Source organism: Osmerus mordax, chromosome 16 (assembly GCF_038355195.1).
Source record: "Osmerus mordax isolate fOsmMor3 chromosome 16, fOsmMor3.pri, whole genome shotgun sequence".
In the NCBI taxonomy this organism is placed as follows: Eukaryota; Metazoa; Chordata; class Actinopteri; order Osmeriformes; family Osmeridae; genus Osmerus; species Osmerus mordax.
Genome location: NC_090065.1, coordinates 11091065 through 11108853, shown reverse-complemented (window position 1 = coordinate 11108853; position 17789 = coordinate 11091065). Strand labels below are relative to the sequence as shown.

Genomic DNA, 17789 nt, shown 5'->3' with positions numbered 1-17789 from the left:
AGACTGAAGCCCGTGGCGACGGTTGGGAGCGAATCAGAACACAATTCCCGGGGCACCAAATCCTCCTGTAATGCCTGGTCAGACACACACTGGCAACCGGCACAAGCATTTCCTGATCATCTCCGGGGGCGATGGCAGGAGAGGCGGAACCCTGGTCCCCTGCGTGTGTGACTCGCCACTTTTAATTAAACCTTTAAATCTCTCTCTCTTTATCTCTCCCTCGCTTTCTCTCTTTCCCCTCCCTCCCTCCCTCCCTCCCTCCCTCCCTCCCTCCCTCCCTCCCTCCCTCCCTCCCTCCCTCCCTCCCTCCCTCCCTCCCTCCCTCCCTCCCTCCCTCCCTCCCTCCCTCCCTCCCTCCCTCCCTCCCTCCCTCCCTCCCTCCCTCCCTCCCTCCCTCCCTCCCTCCCTCCCTTTTTTTGCGTGTTGCATTGATCCGCTTTGAATGGATGACTAAAATCTGTGAATCTACCACATTGCGTGTGTGTGTGTTTCTGTTCATTTATTTTTTACATTTTTTACAGCTGGCCAATAAGTACGTTTGTTGTTCCTGTCTCCACAGCCAGCCACTCAGACGAGGGCTCGGACGTGGACTCGGAGCCGGGCCTGCCCCTGAAGAGGAAGCAGCGGCGCAGTCGCACCACCTTCACGGCCGAGCAGCTGGAGGAGCTGGAGAGAGCCTTCGAGAGGACGCACTATCCTGACATCTACACCCGGGAGGAGCTGGCCCAGAGGGCCAAGCTCACCGAGGCCAGAGTACAGGTACAAATCTTAATCTCCTCTCTCTCTCTCTCTCTCTCTCTCTCTCTCTCTCTCTCTCTCCTCTCTCTCTCTCTCTCTCTCTCTCTCTCTCTCACATACACACACACACTGGAAACACCATTCCCATGTGTTCTAAAAGTCTGTCAGTTCCCGGGGATTTGTATCATATGGGGGATACACTGCTCTGGCATGGTTCCATACAACCCTTCACACACTCAGGATGCACACTAACACACACAATACGCACACACACACACACACTGTACCCACTGTCTTCAGTGATTAAGGTTTCCTGTTTCGCAAGTTCTTCTGGGAAATATCTCAACAATTACCAATTTCCCTCACTATGGCCAAATTAGAACCTGTATTAATAGCCACTTGTTTAACCCCGTTTTGTAGATTTGTGGTTCTAGATTCCAAGCGTTTATTTGAACTCCATGAACAAGTCTAAGATGTGAGTCACTGTGGTCTCACAGTACAACAGATGTTCAGATCACTATCTGTGCAGCTGTTGGCTATTGGGCAGACAGCTTACTAAGACACACACACAAACACACTCCATTACATAATACAAACCCCATTCTCAAACTCATTAACCTACTTATATTTAGCTCGTTAGCATACTTAGCTGTGATATCTAAACTTGCTTGAAAACGTCTCACTGCTTTCAAGAGAAGTTGGACAACAGATTGATTTATTCTCCGCCCCCCTCCTCAGGTGTGGTTCAGCAACAGGCGAGCTCGATGGAGGAAGCAGGCAGGAGCCAATCAGCTGATGGCATTCAATCACCTGATCCCCGGCGGTTTCCCGCCCTCTGCCATGTCCAGCCTCCAGCCCTACCAGCTGTCTGACAGCCCTTACCCCCCCACCTCCATCTCCCAAGGTCAGTCCTCATACGAACCCACTATTGCTCTTCACGCATCTCTTCAATCTCGACATGGATGAACAACAACCTTTAATGGATATTACTGGGATATTAACGTATCGAGATGAACATATCTGACTAAAGACTGTCCTCTCTCTCTCTTCCCTCTCTCTTTCTCCCTCTCTCTCTCTCTGTCTCTCTCTTTCTTTCTCTCTTCCACTTTCTCTCCTCTCATCTCATGGTTCTTGCTGAGCAGTTCCCGAGCAGCCGGGCACGGTCCACAGACCCCAGCCTCTCCCCCCCACCTCAGTGCACCAGACTGGGCTGGGCTCGTCAGCGGGGGCCCAGGATGGGGCCTCCACCTACTGCCTCTCCTCTGGGCGCCACGGCTTCTCCAGCTACTCTGACAGCTTTGGACCCACTCCGGCCCACGCCAACCAGGTCAACCCCTCCATCAGCAATGGGCTCTCGCCACAGGTTTGTGCACGAACGCACGCGCACACACTTATTTTTCAAGAAACATGTCATACTAGGGAACCGAGTCGTTTTTCATTTCAATCTGAGTTGATGCTTTGTAAAGGAGTCAATGACAGATAGAGAGAATGAGAGAGAGAGTGAGAGAGAGAGAGAGAAAGTGAGAGAGAGAGAGTGAGAGAGAGAGATACTGAGAGAGAGAGAGAGAGAGAGAGAGAGAGAGAGAGAGAGAGAGAGAGAGAGAGAGTGAGAGACAGAGAGAGAGAGAGTGAGAGAGAGTGAGAGAGAGAGAGACACGTCCGTAGAATAAAAAATCAGTCAAAGGACGAGATATCATGGAAGGAAGAGTGACAGACAGACGATGACACAAATGAGAACTGAAAAGACAATTATGGCCGATTACACACTCATCAGTGTCCATCGCGGATTCCCCCCTACCCAGGGAGGGGCCGGACTAACAGGCGGAAAACGAGCTTTTAACCACCTCAAAGGGTGGCCAGGCCCCACGCAAAGCATGCTGGGTACTGAGTCCCCTGAGAGAGAGGGAGGGAGACAGGCTCTCAGTCTCCTGCTGAGGCGAGATAAAAAGTCGCCTCAGGCAACTCGGTTTCTGTCTCCATGACAGGGGGCACGGCCTGAGGGTGTGAGGATTTCATTAGGAGTGTCTGTTTTATCTGTCCTGACACAGACATGCAGGTGGAAAGCGATAGGCGGGCGCTATTTGTATTAGATGACTCTATGGTTTGAGCTTAGCTGAATCATCTCATCATCTCCCGCTATCTCAAGCCTCACTTCGTCAACCCTCGGGCTAATATTTGTAACGATCACATTGTGTCAACTACACACGCAGCTTTCCAACATACAACCAAAAAAGCTGTCCCTGATCCATAGACAACCAAGAAACCCTTTTTTGATCAAATGTGGTGTTTACCAGGAACCCCAAAAAAAGAGAGAGAGAGAGAGAGAGAGAGAGAGAAAGAGAGAGAGACAGAGTGAGAAAGACACAGTGGTCATCTCATCTCGCCCCTCTCAAAGGGACATTGGAATGTTTGCTCAGTCTGGAATTGCAATCACGGAATGTTCCAGTGTCTTAATTAATTGAAATGGAGGAATCTATTTCCTTGTAATACACTGTGTAATTTATGTAAATGACTCACTTTGTTGGCTAATTTGTTTTAATTTATGTATTCATCGGCAATACGCTCATTTCCATTTCAGACTGTGCGGTAATAATTTATCTGAAATAAATAGTGTGATAGTGGGGAAATGTGAATTGATTAATTCTAAGACATTAATAGAGTCATGGCATAAAAACCTCCTATTGACAAGTGTAAAAACTTCAGGGCTGACTTGCGTATGCCTATATCTATATGGAGCTTTTCACAAATCTCCTGCATGTGTTATTATTTCGAATAAAAACCAAATAACCTGCTGAGTTTCCTGTGACTCTGGCACAGTGTGTGCGAGCCGTATGATAAGGAAGCGTCTGAACGACAGTAGTGTGGATCACACTGCTCCAGTGGAGAGGGACAGTAGTGTGGATCACACTGCTCCAGTGGAGAGGGACAGTAGTGTGGATCACACTGCTCCAGTGGAGAGGGACAGTAGTGTGGATCACACTGCTCCAGTGGAGAGAGACAGTAGTGTGGATCACACTGCTCCAGTGGAGAGGGACAGTAGTGTGGATCACACTGCTCCAGTGGAGAGGGACAGAACTTCCTCAGTTGGTCCCATCCAAACCTGTAGGAACCAGGTGCAGTGCAATCCGTGTCACTGGGTCTGTTGGGTCATTTTAGTCTCAGTTACAGGTTGGTCTGGGTTCGCCTGGTGTTCTGTTGCCTGGTACTGGTGGGGAGTATTATGGTCTGGCCGGTGGGCTCTCTGTGGGCTCCCCAAGGGGCTGGCTCTCAGGCGTCTGTCTGCTGAGCTCCAGCATACCACAGGAATCCTTTCTCACCAGAGCAGCGAGCGGCCGGGCTTTGCACCCCCAAGAGGCCTAATCCCCGGAACCACCTCGAAACAGGCACACCCCCGGGAACTGCTGCTGCTTCAGTTAGAGCAGAGGGCTCAGACTCACACACTCACACACACACTCACACACACACACACACATCCACACACACACACATGCACATGCAAGCTGGAGAACGCAGACACACACACACACCAAACGCACACACATGCATGCTTGAGCGCGCGCACACGCAAAACACGCACATACACACGTGTAAGCTGACACACACACAAACAGGCCTGAGCTCACACACACACACACACACACACACACACACACACACACACACACACACACACACACACACACATGCACACACCCAAAACACACACACCCAGCACCAGATTACTGCCAAACACGTAATAACCCACACCCCATCAGTGTGGGTTCTGATCAGATAGCCTTCTCAAAAACGTGTTCAGTAGAGAGATAACCTTTCTCTAATCCTTTTTTTGATCTGTGCTCTCTTCACGAGGAAGTAGGGGCCTAAGACGTTGGCCATGCTAGGGATGAAGAATTACTGCTATCTCCAGTCTTGTCTACAGCAGCATGTTATCGCTCTCCACACTAGTCCCTGGGAAGTAGATGGTATTTAAGCTGTTGATGGGGTTAGACGGGCATACATATATGAGCACATGCGTGTGCAGACACACACACACACACGCACAAACACAACCCATGCTGTGAGATGAATTGGGTGCGCTGACCTCCATGTGTTTCCCATTTGTATTTAGTCACACACGAGCATGTACCTCAGACACGTTAGATTAGACTCCTCTGACAGCTCCTGTAAATTACATACACTGTCCGAGTCGATGCGTCAGACAGAGCGTGTGTGTGGCTGGCTGGACGTGTGTGTGTGTGTGTCCGGGTTGGAAAGTCCTGTTCCAGCGCTGGGAGCCGTTGTGGTCTCCTCTGGCTGGAGCTGGCGTACGGTCTCCCTTCGTCCTGTTCTCTCGTTCTCTCCCCCTTGTTTTCTCCCCGTTTTGGACGGTATCCCTTCGCACGCCAACCCTACTGCAGCTGTTCACGATGTATCACCAAGGAGACCTTTTAACCCTTGACATCAGGAACAAAAAGTGCTAACCGCACACACACACACACACAAAGTATACACCTACCTACACCCTTATGTCTACACACATGATACACACACACACACACACACACATCCCTTGTTCCCACGTACCCTTTGGCCTCCTCCTCGCTGGCCCCACAAGGACACGGTGAATTTAGGGCATCAAATGAGAGAAAGTGGGGGAGGGAGAGAGAAAGGAAAAGTTGTATGAGAATGGAGATAGACAGACAAGAGAGCAAAGAGCGATTCTGTTTTTCTCTTTATAGTAAGTGCATAAACAGTCTGTTTCTCTGTCTGTCCTTTCACATCATTGCTGAAACTCCCATAGTAGCTTTTTGGGGCAACAGCTCATTCCACTTCTCATGACTGAGACACAAAATGGAGAACACAATGCACAGCAACGTAGCAAAAGCTCCATGAGCGAGCTCTTAATATCCAACCCGCTCTTCTCTAGAAAGTTCCGCTGGGTAATTCTGAAGGAAAAAAATGGCAGCAGGGCAGGGGAACTCAACTCTGCGGTTCTCAAACCGACATTGGGCCTGGTCCGTCAGCAAGGAAGTGGAGTAAAGAGAACCATGTGTGGGCGAGGCAGCATAATCTGACTCTCATGGCTGAGCTAGGAGAGAGGGGAGGTTACCCTGTGGTCTACCTGCTCTCTGTAACCCGCACGTCCACCTCGAAGAAGAGCTAGCCTCCCTCTGTTTAGCTTGTCAGTGTCAATAAAGGGAATATAAGATTAGGGCGATGACACATGTTGTCAGGGACAATCACCGTTGTATTAATGGAGTCTGTGGATGCTGGTGAGGATGGTGATTTATGGTCCTGGAAGTACATGTAGCACCTGGACGCCCTGCATTTAGCTTCCTTCCCTAGCGTGTCACCTAGACAATATGTTCTCCTCATAAATCCACAGCTGGAGAAATCATCTTCAGCCTCTGGATGATCCTCATCTGTTCTAGTATTCTATTCACTCGCATTCTATTGCATTATACACCGCAGTTCCGTGTTATTCTGTTCGACTCTGTTATTTCTATTTGACTCTATTCTGACCAGTCCTCCCTCCATGTCTCCCGCTAGGTCATGGGACTGTTGAACCCGGGCGGCGTCCCTCACCAGCCCCAGAGTGACTTCGCCCTCTCCCCCCTGACAGGAGGCCTGGAACCCGGGGTCGGCATGGCGGCCAGCTGCCACGGTTCCCAGCGTCTGGAGGCTCTGCCAGGCCTGACCAGCACCCAGTCCTACTGCCCACCCACCTACAGCTCTCCAGCCTACGCCGTGGACCACCACCCCTCCTACCAGTACAGCCAGTACGGCCAGAGCAAGGTGAGCACACACACACACACATACACACCCACACACCCAGGCACAAACACATGTACACAGATATATAGATTTCATGAAAGTTAGCTAAAGGGGTTAGGCTTACCGCTCTGAGTTGTTCTACCATTACCTGCGCTGGTATTTCCACCTCCACCCCTCTCTGCTCCTCTGACATTGTGGGGGTCCAATGTTCTGAGTCATCAGCCTTGTTAATTGGCCGGGGCAACATCTGATGAGAAAGCGTCTCATATCTCCCTTATGACCGGTGAGGTTACATGCACTCAGGTAGGACTCAGCTTCTGGCCAGGCTACTTCAGTTTATATTAGCATTACCCGAGTGTATACACACACACACACACACTTACCCTTTCATGACCTCATGTGATGAGGCTGCCCATCAATCCCCCCCCCCCACCCCCCTCTCACCTAGCCATGTAATGACCTCGCTCGCTGTCCGCATGTGTAACCAAGATACCCCACCAGATAAAAGGAGCCTCTTCTCCAGACCTTGTTTGACAGGAGGGTGGAGGGAGAAAGCAAGGGGGTGGGGGTTTGGGGGGCAGGAGGGGTGGAGGGGGTGGGGGTGCATGTGCGTCGGGGCGGGAATGGGGTGAGGTACATGACCACATGTTGACTGGCCCGTCATCGGCGACATCTTGATGTCATTAATTTAGCGAGCTCAGGGAGAGACCCACGTGCAGCTCACCGGGGATAGGATGTGTGTGTGTGTGTTTCTGTCAGGAAAGTGGGGGGTGAGAGGGGCTGTTTAACGGGGAGCGATATGGCCCTTGGCAGCTGGCGATGAGAACCATGTGTCCCTGAGGGGTCACATCCAGAGTTGTTACTGATCAGAGGAGCGATCCACCAAACCTACCTGCAGTGGCCAACTCAGCTTCTAGACCTGGCCCCCAGCCCCAGCCTCAACTCCCACCCCCACCCACAACCCTGCCTCAGCCCTCGCCTCAGCCCTAGCCTCAAACGCCGGCCCCAATGCCAGCCCAAGCCTCAAACACATCTTGCCTTGGCGTAGTAGGCGGAGCCTGATAAGGAACACTACGGAGACCTCTAACCCCTCTCTCTCTCTTTGTTTCCTCAGATGCCTTTCCTTATCTAAAGCACCAACTCTGGTCTGGAGGACAACTTCTGTGACCCGACCTGACAGTCAGCCTCAGAGCACACACACACACACACACACCCTCTCTCTCCTCTCAGTCCCCCGTCCACACTGGCCCTGGTGCCCCCTCTGCCAACCCCCCCCCCACTGAGGGAGTAGGGGGGGGGGGGTGGGGGACCTACCCAGGAGACCTTTGGGGGGGGTGGGGGTTGACTGGGATAATGAGGACCAAAAGGGGTTGGCGTCTTCTCGAGTTACCTGGTACTCACCGCACTCACGCTCCATGCCATCTCCTCCAAACCTCAACACGCCTCGCTCCGCCATGCTTCTAGAAGGAGGAAGCGGGAAACAAGCTGGAGAGGAAGGGGGTGGAGGAGGGTGGGGAGGTGGTGGAAAGCAAAAAATGTATAACTTAACTGACTCATAACAACTGGGGCAACATACCGGTGAAGACTTTGTAAACAGTTTTTCCATGCGGCTCCTATTCCTCGTCAGGACTGATTTCAGAAGAGGATGGAAGAGTAAGACACGAGGATGACTTTTACAATCCGTACGAGGGTCATTCCGTACTTCACGAAGTCTTAGGACAATGTCATTGACTAAACATAAAGATGATTCCCACATTCGAATGATGGACTTTATGTGGTTTGAGTATACTGTACATGAACATGGGGACACAGCCGAGGCCTTGATTGGTGGAGAAAAGACAGGTGCTGCAACCCAAAGAGAGTGCAATACTTTCATACCTCAGATGAAGCTCATCGTCACATAGTCACTCAACTATCTGACTTGACATCCTCTACACACAACATTGTTTAGATTTCATTTTCCAAATGTATTTTTCCATTGAAATGGTAATGGGCAAAACAACATGCTGAAAGTAAAAAGAACAGCATTACCCATCAGCCATTGTGCTCTGTAAAAAATGTTTCATCAAAACAGGACACCAAGTCAAGTGTATATGGATCCAGATGATCTCACATCGATGGTCTACATTGACTGAATGAGAATTGGGTCCCAGATAAGAATTAGCTGGGGGTCAGTACGACAGTGGCTGTTATCATTGTAAAGAGAGAATCATCAGTTCTTTTCAGTATTTATTCAGCGTCCACCCCTGTGTATCCCTGATCACAGCACTCTCTCTAGGGCTTATCAAGTCTTAAGTTTCTTTCCAGACTGTTTTATATACATATATAATGTTTCCTTTATGACTGCATAAAATGATTTTGTTGTAATATGTCTTGTGTAAAAATGCAGCGCTATTTACTATTTATAATAAACTATATTAAAATGTGTGGAAGTGATTGGTGTTTCGTAGTTACGTGGGTATACTAAGAAATCATTAAAAAACGAGTGGAGTATTAAGTTAAAGGTTGTGGTGTCCTATCAGTTGATGAACCATGCTGGTGGATGGGATGGGAGCCATAACCATCAGAGCACAGACACAAGACAGAATTGTAACAGACATACGTTAAACTTGATGTCTGTCTTTTTTTCTTTGGCATTCTCTTTCACCTCTCCCTTCAAGTTTATGCAGTCTTTTGGAAGTGATTGTTAACAGCTGATTGTTGTGGGTTTTTTGTAAGAAGACACCTATGTTTAATTTTTATGGAAAATAATGAATTTCCCTCTCCCTCCATGACCCCGTTACACATGCATCCTACTGTAAACAAACACTTAATAAAATATGTTTCTCATTGTAATCTGACGAGTGCAACCAACGCAATCCCCCCACCAGTATATTTTCAAAGCTCGTTCCCCCAGTCATTCATAAATATATCCTCTTTCATAAATACCACTGTCTGACAAATCCCCTCTCCCCGAAGGCCCCTTCACACCGTTGATGAGTAAAGCAGAGGCCCCTGTAAACGACCCAAACACAACAGCACACAGACCTGCAGGGATATCAGTCACTGCCAGTGTCCCTGCAGGGGTCAGGGGCCACAGCCGTCCACCGATCCCCTCCAGACAGCGGGGAAAAAACCCTCACGTCGGACACTTCACAAGTTACTGATATCGGTGAGTTTTATGGCTCTTGTTCTTCCTTTTCTTTTTCTTTCTTTCTTTTACTTGGAGGGATGAAGGGATCAGGTGCCTGCAGCTGCCTGTGCCATTCATTTTTTTATGTGCTTGTGTGTGTGTGTGAGAGAGTGTGTGTGTGTGAGAGTGTGAACGTGTGTGAGTCGGAGAGAGCGCTCACGTCTAACAGTACATACAGGGTTTAGGAGTGTTTGCGACTGAATGAGTCGCTGAACAAACAGACACATGCTGTTTACGTTTCTTTGTTCGTGGTTACATGCGAATGGGTACGTTTGCAGTTTGCGTGTGTGAGTACATGGCCTGATCAAAGCCTGATCGGATTTCGGTATTTTCTTAGTGGTCAGAAAACTGTCCTTTACAAGTGCTTTGCTTGTTGAACACAATGGATGAAGAAGCCAAAGGGGCAGTCCTGGAATGGAGTGCCAGTCAAGCAAGCACACACTGGAGACAACTTAACCTCTGACCCACCTTCCCTTTGAAATGGAGGAGGCTACTTGACCGGAGCTGACAACTACCCCTCGGGCTTCTACTGCCCCCCCCCCCTCCCACACACACACCCTCCGATCCAAAGTAAATCAAGCAGAGGGAGGGAAGGCAGGAGGGGGGGGAGGAGGAGTGGAATCAAGTTAATTTGGAGAGAAAGACAGAGGGAGTGAGAGATGGAAAATGTTTGAGGGAAGTGGGGGAGGTTGATCCTGTGTTATTTGCCGGCATAAACTGAACATTTTGGGGTCCGCCTGATTCAATACCCAACTGTCTGCACCATGAACGGTGACCGTGTTTGAAATGGGAGCTATGTCGGATGATTGAATCGTGGAGCCCTGCCCAAGAGGAACCATCAGGTTTGCTACAACGGCGACATTAGCGGGCGAGCTTTATCTCAGAAATGTCCTCTTATCAGCGGTGTCAAGAGAGGGGAGAGGAACAGCATGCCGTTCCCAAAGCGGAGCGGGGCGAGGTCACTCCTCCCTCTCTCATTCTCTCTCTCTCTCTCTCTCCTCTCCAACTTAGTTGTTACTGTGTCCTTGCTCAGGTCATTACCTTTCCATTTTACTTTCCCTCATCCTTCTCCTTTTTATTTCTAAGTTCCTCAATTCTCTTTCTCTCTCTGAGTCTTTTTCACCATGAACCGGACCCTCCTTCTTGCTCTGCTCACCCACTGCAAGAAGATGATTCTGGAGGAACTGGACACCAACATCGGGGACAGTGACCACCGCAATGCCACGGCGAGCACCACGCCCGGCCCCCTCACTACCGTCAGCCCCACCTCGCCCATCGTCCTGGACCTCAGGGGGTCTTACGACAATGCCTATTTCTACATCCTGTTTGTCATGTTCTTCTACTCCTTCCTGGCGCTGACGCTCTTTAAGAACTTTATCCGCAGCGGGAAGGGCAAGAAGGACCCCTACGAGGAGTTCATGAGTGGGGGGGCGACGGCCCTGCCCAAATTCAACACAGGCCCTTCGACAGGGGAAGGGTTTGACTTTGAAGATGAGTGCATTCTCTGAGCTCGGACTGGGCCGACCGTGAGGCGAAGTGGGAGGGAGATGTTTTGACAGTCATCGAAGCCAGGAAAACGTCAATGCGGACTATTTCAGGGCAGAGCTGCTAGTGATTTTGGAGAAACCTTTTTTTTTCTCCCTTCTCCATGTTCACTCTCTCTCTCTCTCTCTCTCTCCCTCTCTCTCTCTCTCTCTCTCTCTCTCTCTCTCTCTCCATACAACTGAACAATCAGCGATGCCAGCCCAAGGAGGCCTGTCAGAAAGGAGGACCATGAGAGCGGAGGGGACTGGCTTCCTCTGGGCATCTGAGAGACGTGGAGCAGAGGAGGGGCCAAGGAACATGCTCAACTGTGGATCATCAGAATGCTGGGATGCCCTCCTGGGGGGAGGGGGGCAATCAGGATCACAGACTGAGGAGGTTCTTTATCACGAGCATCAAGGAATACTATAAATGCCATGGATTTGGTGTACGTGTGTGTTTGTGTGTAGAGTGAATGGATTATTTAAGACCACTGACAACAAAATGACTAATTTTCGGTTACGTAGGTAATTCTGGAGATTTACACAATGACAAATTTAACATAAAAATTATTAATTGATTGTGATACTTTAGTCATGTATCTATCAATGTAATGTAAAAAAGTGTATAATTCAATGTAAAAAGTTCAATAAAATGGAGAAGACAAAGAATGAGAAGTTAAAAAATATCTTGTAATTTGATTTAAACAATTATCAAATGTCTAGCCCCAATATTCAAGTATTACCTTGTTTTGGTTATGAGGGATCCTCTGGTACATAGCAAACTGGTTTAAGCAACCCCTTGCTAACCCCATAGGTCTGAATGTGCAATGCATTGGCGAAAGGTGAACTCCAGTCTATCAGTCCATAGAATGCACATCAATTGCACAGCGGGATTATGTGACAACGGCTTTAATGAGCACATGCGTTTTTGATTTGAAAGACTTACCGCCTACCAGGAATAAACTCGCCCATGAAAAAGGAGAACGGAGCGTTTACGTTTCCTGAAAGTGGGATACACTTTTGAGTAACTAGTCAACTGCTCGGTTATAGTTATCGTCACAGCGCGGTTTAGGGTCAAATTAGGCGCGTACACCCCAATTATGCTCGATAAAGTCGCGGTTGAGGTAAAGACGCCTAATACAGAACACCACATGTTCTGTGCTGTGCATAGAAATCACATTGCTCGAAATACACTTGAAATATATATGTTTTCTGTTTAAACAGAAGCAATAGGTGATTTAGGGAGGCGTTTTAGCCTTAGGGCCACAACAGAATGTCCTGCGTCAGGTGAGCATGATCAGGTCACAAAACGTGCAGGACTCATTGAATCTATTATTACATGTGCGTGTGTGTGTGTGTGTGTGTGTGCGTGTGTTTGAGTGAGAGGGAGAGTGAGAGTGAGAGAGGGAGTGAGAGAGGGAGAGGTAGAGGGAGAGGGAGAGAATGACTGTAATAACAGAAACTGGGCCTATAGGCTGTTGGTCGGTTGTTTTCTTTCCTCTTATAACTTGATATCGGTCTCATCCTCCTGTCTACTCTTTAACGCCTCCTGAAGTTTCAGACGAAGGTCACCAGCATAAAGATGTAGGCAGATGTTTTCATGGCCATACCATGTAAAATCGTGAAATTCCTACTGCATTAGGCTAGGCAACGACAAAACTATTAGAATCGAAGACTATGTTCTAAATAGGAATGAGAAATAGGAATACACAGTCACCACATTAGCCAATGCTTATATGAAATATGCATATTGTTTTCCGTTACTGTCCACAGAGTGCAATTTGGTTTGCAGCATGCTGTAAAAACACAATGGCCATGACAATAGATGGCCTATTCACAAAAAGAACATAGGTAACAGAACCACCACTACCACAAGTTATTATTAAGACAACTGATGGCAGCAAGTATAAAAACGGTTAAACTGGTTATGTAAGTCTAGGGAGTCTGTCTGCCCACAAATTAAGTGAATAAACTACGCCTTACACATTCTTAAAATGTTAGCAATGTCCATTCTCTTCATGGCTTTGGCTACTCAAGCAGAAGATCATATTGAATGCTTACATTTACACAATATAAAATAGCCCCCTTCTTGCAAAAGTCCACACCATTCAGAGGTTCACTGCCTCCTGGTGGTATGTTCTCAAATATAATGTGAAGAGTGTTGGTGAGAAGAAGTCACTGTGGAGGAGATCTTGAGATCATTTCTTTCTGATCTGTCTGATCCTCATGTTGAGGATTGCATTGGTCTGCTTCCCCTGTATGTAGGCTTGGGTTTGGGATAAAAACTTAGGAGACAGGGAGAAGAACAATTAGTTAGGTGGACAGAATGACAGCTGGACAGAATGATCAGAATTGATAATAAATTGACTTGTGACTTAGAGTGACATCAACAGATGTATAATACAAGTTTTGAAATGTTGACTAATGTTTGATTTTGATCTGTTTTAAAATAGAGAGGATTCACCTACATTCTGTAAGGCATTGACTATAGCCTCCTCACTGTTCTCCCCAGAAAGGACAGAAAACGTCAAATAGACAACCAATGGTCCAGTATCTGAAATACAATGGATGAAATATAGATTTCATGCACATTTAAAGTGAATCACAGTATTTTAATTATTTGTTGACCTACTGGAGCAATTAACTGAGCAGTTTACCTTTGGGATCTGTGTGTGTACTGACATCTAGTGGTAAATCTGGGGAGGTACTGTAGGCTGTGTCGGGCACTGATGGTTTGAGGTTAGGAGTTGTCAGTGATATTGGGGAAGATGAAGGACTAGTTAATGGTACCATGGTAGATACAATACTGGTTAGGGGCACCAGGCTAGTTGGAGAACTAGTTAGTGGCAATGGTCTTTGTACAAGACTAGTAAGCTGTTCTGGGGTGGATAGAGTACTACTTAGTGGTACGGGGGTAGATGTAGTAGTTAGTGGTACTAGGGTAGATGTAGGACTAGTTAGTGGTACCAGGGTGGATGGATAACTAGTTAGTGGTACTGTGGTAGATGTAGGACTAGTTAGTGATGCCATGGTAGAGTCAGAATTAGTTATTGGTGTTGGGGTGGATGGATAGCTAGTTAGTGGTACTGGGATGGATGTAGTGGTTAGTGGTAATGGGGTAGATGTATGACTAGTTAGTGGTACTGGGGTAGATGTAGGACTAGTTAGTCGTGACATGGTAGAGTCAGAACTAGTTAGTGGTACTGGGGTGGATGGATAACTAGTTAGTGGTACTGGGATGGATGTAGTGGTTAGTGGTAATAGGGTAGATGTTGTACTAGTTGTTGGTACTGGGGTAGATGTAGGACTAGTTAGTGGTGCCATGTTAGAGTCAGAACTAGTTAGTGGTACTGGGGTAGATGTAGGACTAGTTAGTGGTGCCATGTTAGAGTCAGAACTAGTTAGTGGTACTGGGGTAGATGTAGGACTAGTTAGTGGTGCCATGTTAGAGTCAGAACTAGTTAGTGGTACTGGGGTAGATGTAGGACTAGTTAGTGGTACTGGGGTAGATGTCGGACTAGTTAGTGGTGCCATGGTAGAGTCAGGATTAGTTATTGGTATTGGGATGGATGGATAACTAGTTAGTGTTACTGGGATGGATGTAGTGGTTAGTGGTAATGGGGTAGATGTATGACTAGTTAGTGGTACTGGGGTAGATGTATGACTAGTTAGTGGTATTGGGTTAGATGTAGGACTAGTTAGTGGTGCCATGGTAGAGTCAGAACTAGTTAGTGGTACTGGGGTGGATGGATAACTAGTTAGTGGTACTGGGATGGATGTAGTGGTTAGTGGTAATAGGGTAGATGTTGTACTAGTTAGTGGTACTGGGGTATATGTAGGACTAGTGAGTGGTGCCATGGTAGAGTCAGAACTAGTTAGTGGTACTGGGGTAGATGTAAGACTAGTTAGTGGTACCAGGGTGGATGGAGAACTAGTTTGTGGTACTGAGGTGGATCTAGTAGTTAGTGGTAATGGGGTAGATGTATGACTAGTTTGTGGTACCAGGGTGGATGGAGAACTAGTTAGTGTTACGGGGGTAGATGTAGGACTAGTTAGTGGTGTCATGGTAGAGTCAGAACCAGTTAGTGGTACTGGGGTGGATGGATAACTAGTTAGTGGTACTGGGATGGATGTAGTGGTTAGTGGTAATAGGGTAGATCTTGTACTAGTTAGTGGTACTGGGGCAGATGTAGGACTAGTTAGTGGTGCCATGGTAGAATTAGAACTAGTTAGTGGTACTAGGGTGGATGCTGTACTAGTTAGTGATAATGGGGTAGATGTAGGACTAGTTAGTGGTGCCATTGTAGAGTCAGGACTAGTTAGTGGTACCAGGGTGGATGGAGAACTAGTTAGTGGTATTGGGATAGATGTAGAGGTTTGTGGTACTGGGGTAGATGTAGGACTAGTTAGTGGTGCCATGGTAGAGTCAGGACTAGTTATTGGTACCGGGGTGGATGGAGAACTAGTTAGTGGTACTGGGGTGGATCTAGTGGTTAGTGGTGCTTGAGTCGATATAGAAGTAGTTAGTGACATCGTCTCTGCACTGGTTCCTGCTGGAGTTGGACTGGCAATGGTGCTGAGGGCTTCAGAAAACAACACAAGAGACTTTAGTTTAAGACAAACGTATTACAGATACTTATACATGTATAATCAAGCTCTTTTCTTACATTCTTTGCATGTTCCATTGTAGTCCAAGCAGCAATCTAAACCTTTCAGACAGTACTCGTCACAAAAACAAAATTTGTTAGTAACAACTCTTCTACAGGTACTGTTGTAGCCTGCACAGCACAGTACAGAGGGGCTGGCACATCCACCTGGAAGACAACACAACGGTCAGAATATCAAATATCCAACATGATATCCAATCCAAGTATGATTTTGAATGGATTAAATGCCTATAATACATATCTTTACACAATATTGATTTTGCAGGGCACAGAGGTAGGAGAGCTGGGTTAGGGTTTGACCTACCCTGTGTACTTGATGAAGGGGTGGATGAGGAGGTAGCTGGGATGGATGGAGGGGCGGAGGATGTAGTGGATGGCAGGGATGGAGCAGAAGTAGAGGTGGCTGTGGTAGTACCCTGGGTGAAGGCTGACGAGGTGTCTGGGATGACAGCAGGGGTGGAGGAATCCAAGGCAGCTGTATTGGATGGTGGGGTGGTGGAAGTGTATGGAATGGATGGAGGGGTGGAGGAGGTGGGGGTGATAGGAACAGGTTCAGGGGTGGATTCAGTAGGGCTGGAGGTAAGTGGCTTTTTCTCAATACTAATACACTAAAATGATACTGAACACAAAACAAAAATATAAAAGAAACGACACAAAGTGCATCTGGAAACTATTCCAGAGAAAAAAAAATATTCATCAATTTATAGACATCTCAAGGACAATGAAAGGAAAAAGGATGTGGCTCATCTAAATTTGGTGTAACATAGCAAAGGATCTGAACACCTAAAAAGGTATTTCAGTTTTACAAAAATGCTATTTTTTTTTTAATGCACATTAACAAGTTTCCAGTTAGTCAATATAGGGTATTGTGTGTATATTGATGGCGATTGTTTTTAAATTAAAGGTTAAGTCTTTAACATAACTTTTTAAGTGATGGAGTCTTACTACATTCTAAAGGCACTTTAACAACTTTGCTGAACCCATTAACTGGCAGATTACAGTAACAGACTTGTCTATCCTTCAACCACAAGGATCCTCTTGTGAGTATGAAGTTCAATACTACTGTACACATGTCTTTACTATTGTTACTTTAATCGGACTGAGACCTTTAAACAGGACAAGACAGAATGATACAGATGTCCAGGTCCAAGGCTTGTTTGATCTTTTAACAATTATGGTGATGAGTTTCCCTTCAAATCCTGCTAACACAGAACTTTGCTTCTTTGGTGTGTAGATAGATCAAATAGTACATCAACGTACTAGTTATATAGATTAACAATATCTATTCAACAAAACATAATACCTCACTGTGATAATATAGAGCTGTTTGTAACTAGGTAAAAAACAAAATGAATATAACTTTAAAGTTGCAAATGTAAGTGTTTCCAGGAACAGCTTATAAACCGAGATGGTTATTTTAGTCATTGAAGGGTTCAATATTTAAAATTACAGACCTGAAAAAGATCCTATAACCAAGCTTTCTAAAAGCTCTGTCTCAAAAAGCTTTAGATATAAACACTGAGAATGTACAAAGTCATAAAGTTTAAATATTCTTGTTCCATACCTCCATATATGTTAAGTTGGAGCAGTGGCACCAGAAACACCAGCAAAGTCCAGCCATCCATACTGATGTCTTACAGTTGTCTACAGTGTGAAGACTTTTACACATATATACTTCCACACAGACACACAGACACACAATACCATTGTCTGGCAGGCTATTTTCCAGTCTTACCTGTTTCTTTGGGTAATTATTTTTACTTGATAAATGACGCAGAAATGTTGTGGTACAATAGTACCAGTGACTCCAGTGGGTCTATTCAGACATTCAGGCATGACGCAAGTCGGATACTTTACAATGACTTTGTGGAAATTTGTAGAAGAGAAAATGAAGCTAAAAATATTTGACCTTCTCATTTCTCAACAATATGGAAA

The 17789-nt window shown here is 46.7% G+C and overlaps 1 protein-coding gene across 3 annotated transcripts in view; it reads left to right on the top strand.

Annotated features, from left to right (window-relative positions):
- LOC136958566 (paired box protein Pax-3-like) overlaps positions 1-7624 on the top strand; it is a 9624-nt gene extending 2000 nt beyond the window's left edge. Inside the window, exons 5-9 of one of the 3 annotated variants that reach the window (XM_067252562.1) lie at positions 560-759; positions 1477-1642; positions 1881-2101; positions 6268-6513; positions 7607-7624. In XM_067252562.1, coding sequence (XP_067108663.1) covers positions 560-759; positions 1477-1642; positions 1881-2101; positions 6268-6513; positions 7607-7624 — 851 coding nt within the window. Of the gene's footprint in view, positions 1-559; positions 760-1476; positions 1643-1877; positions 2102-6267; positions 6514-7606 lie in introns of all 3 variants that reach the window. The other 2 variants (XM_067252563.1, XM_067252564.1) reach the window with 2 other exon arrangements.
- The last annotated feature ends 10165 nt before the right edge of the window (positions 7625-17789 follow it).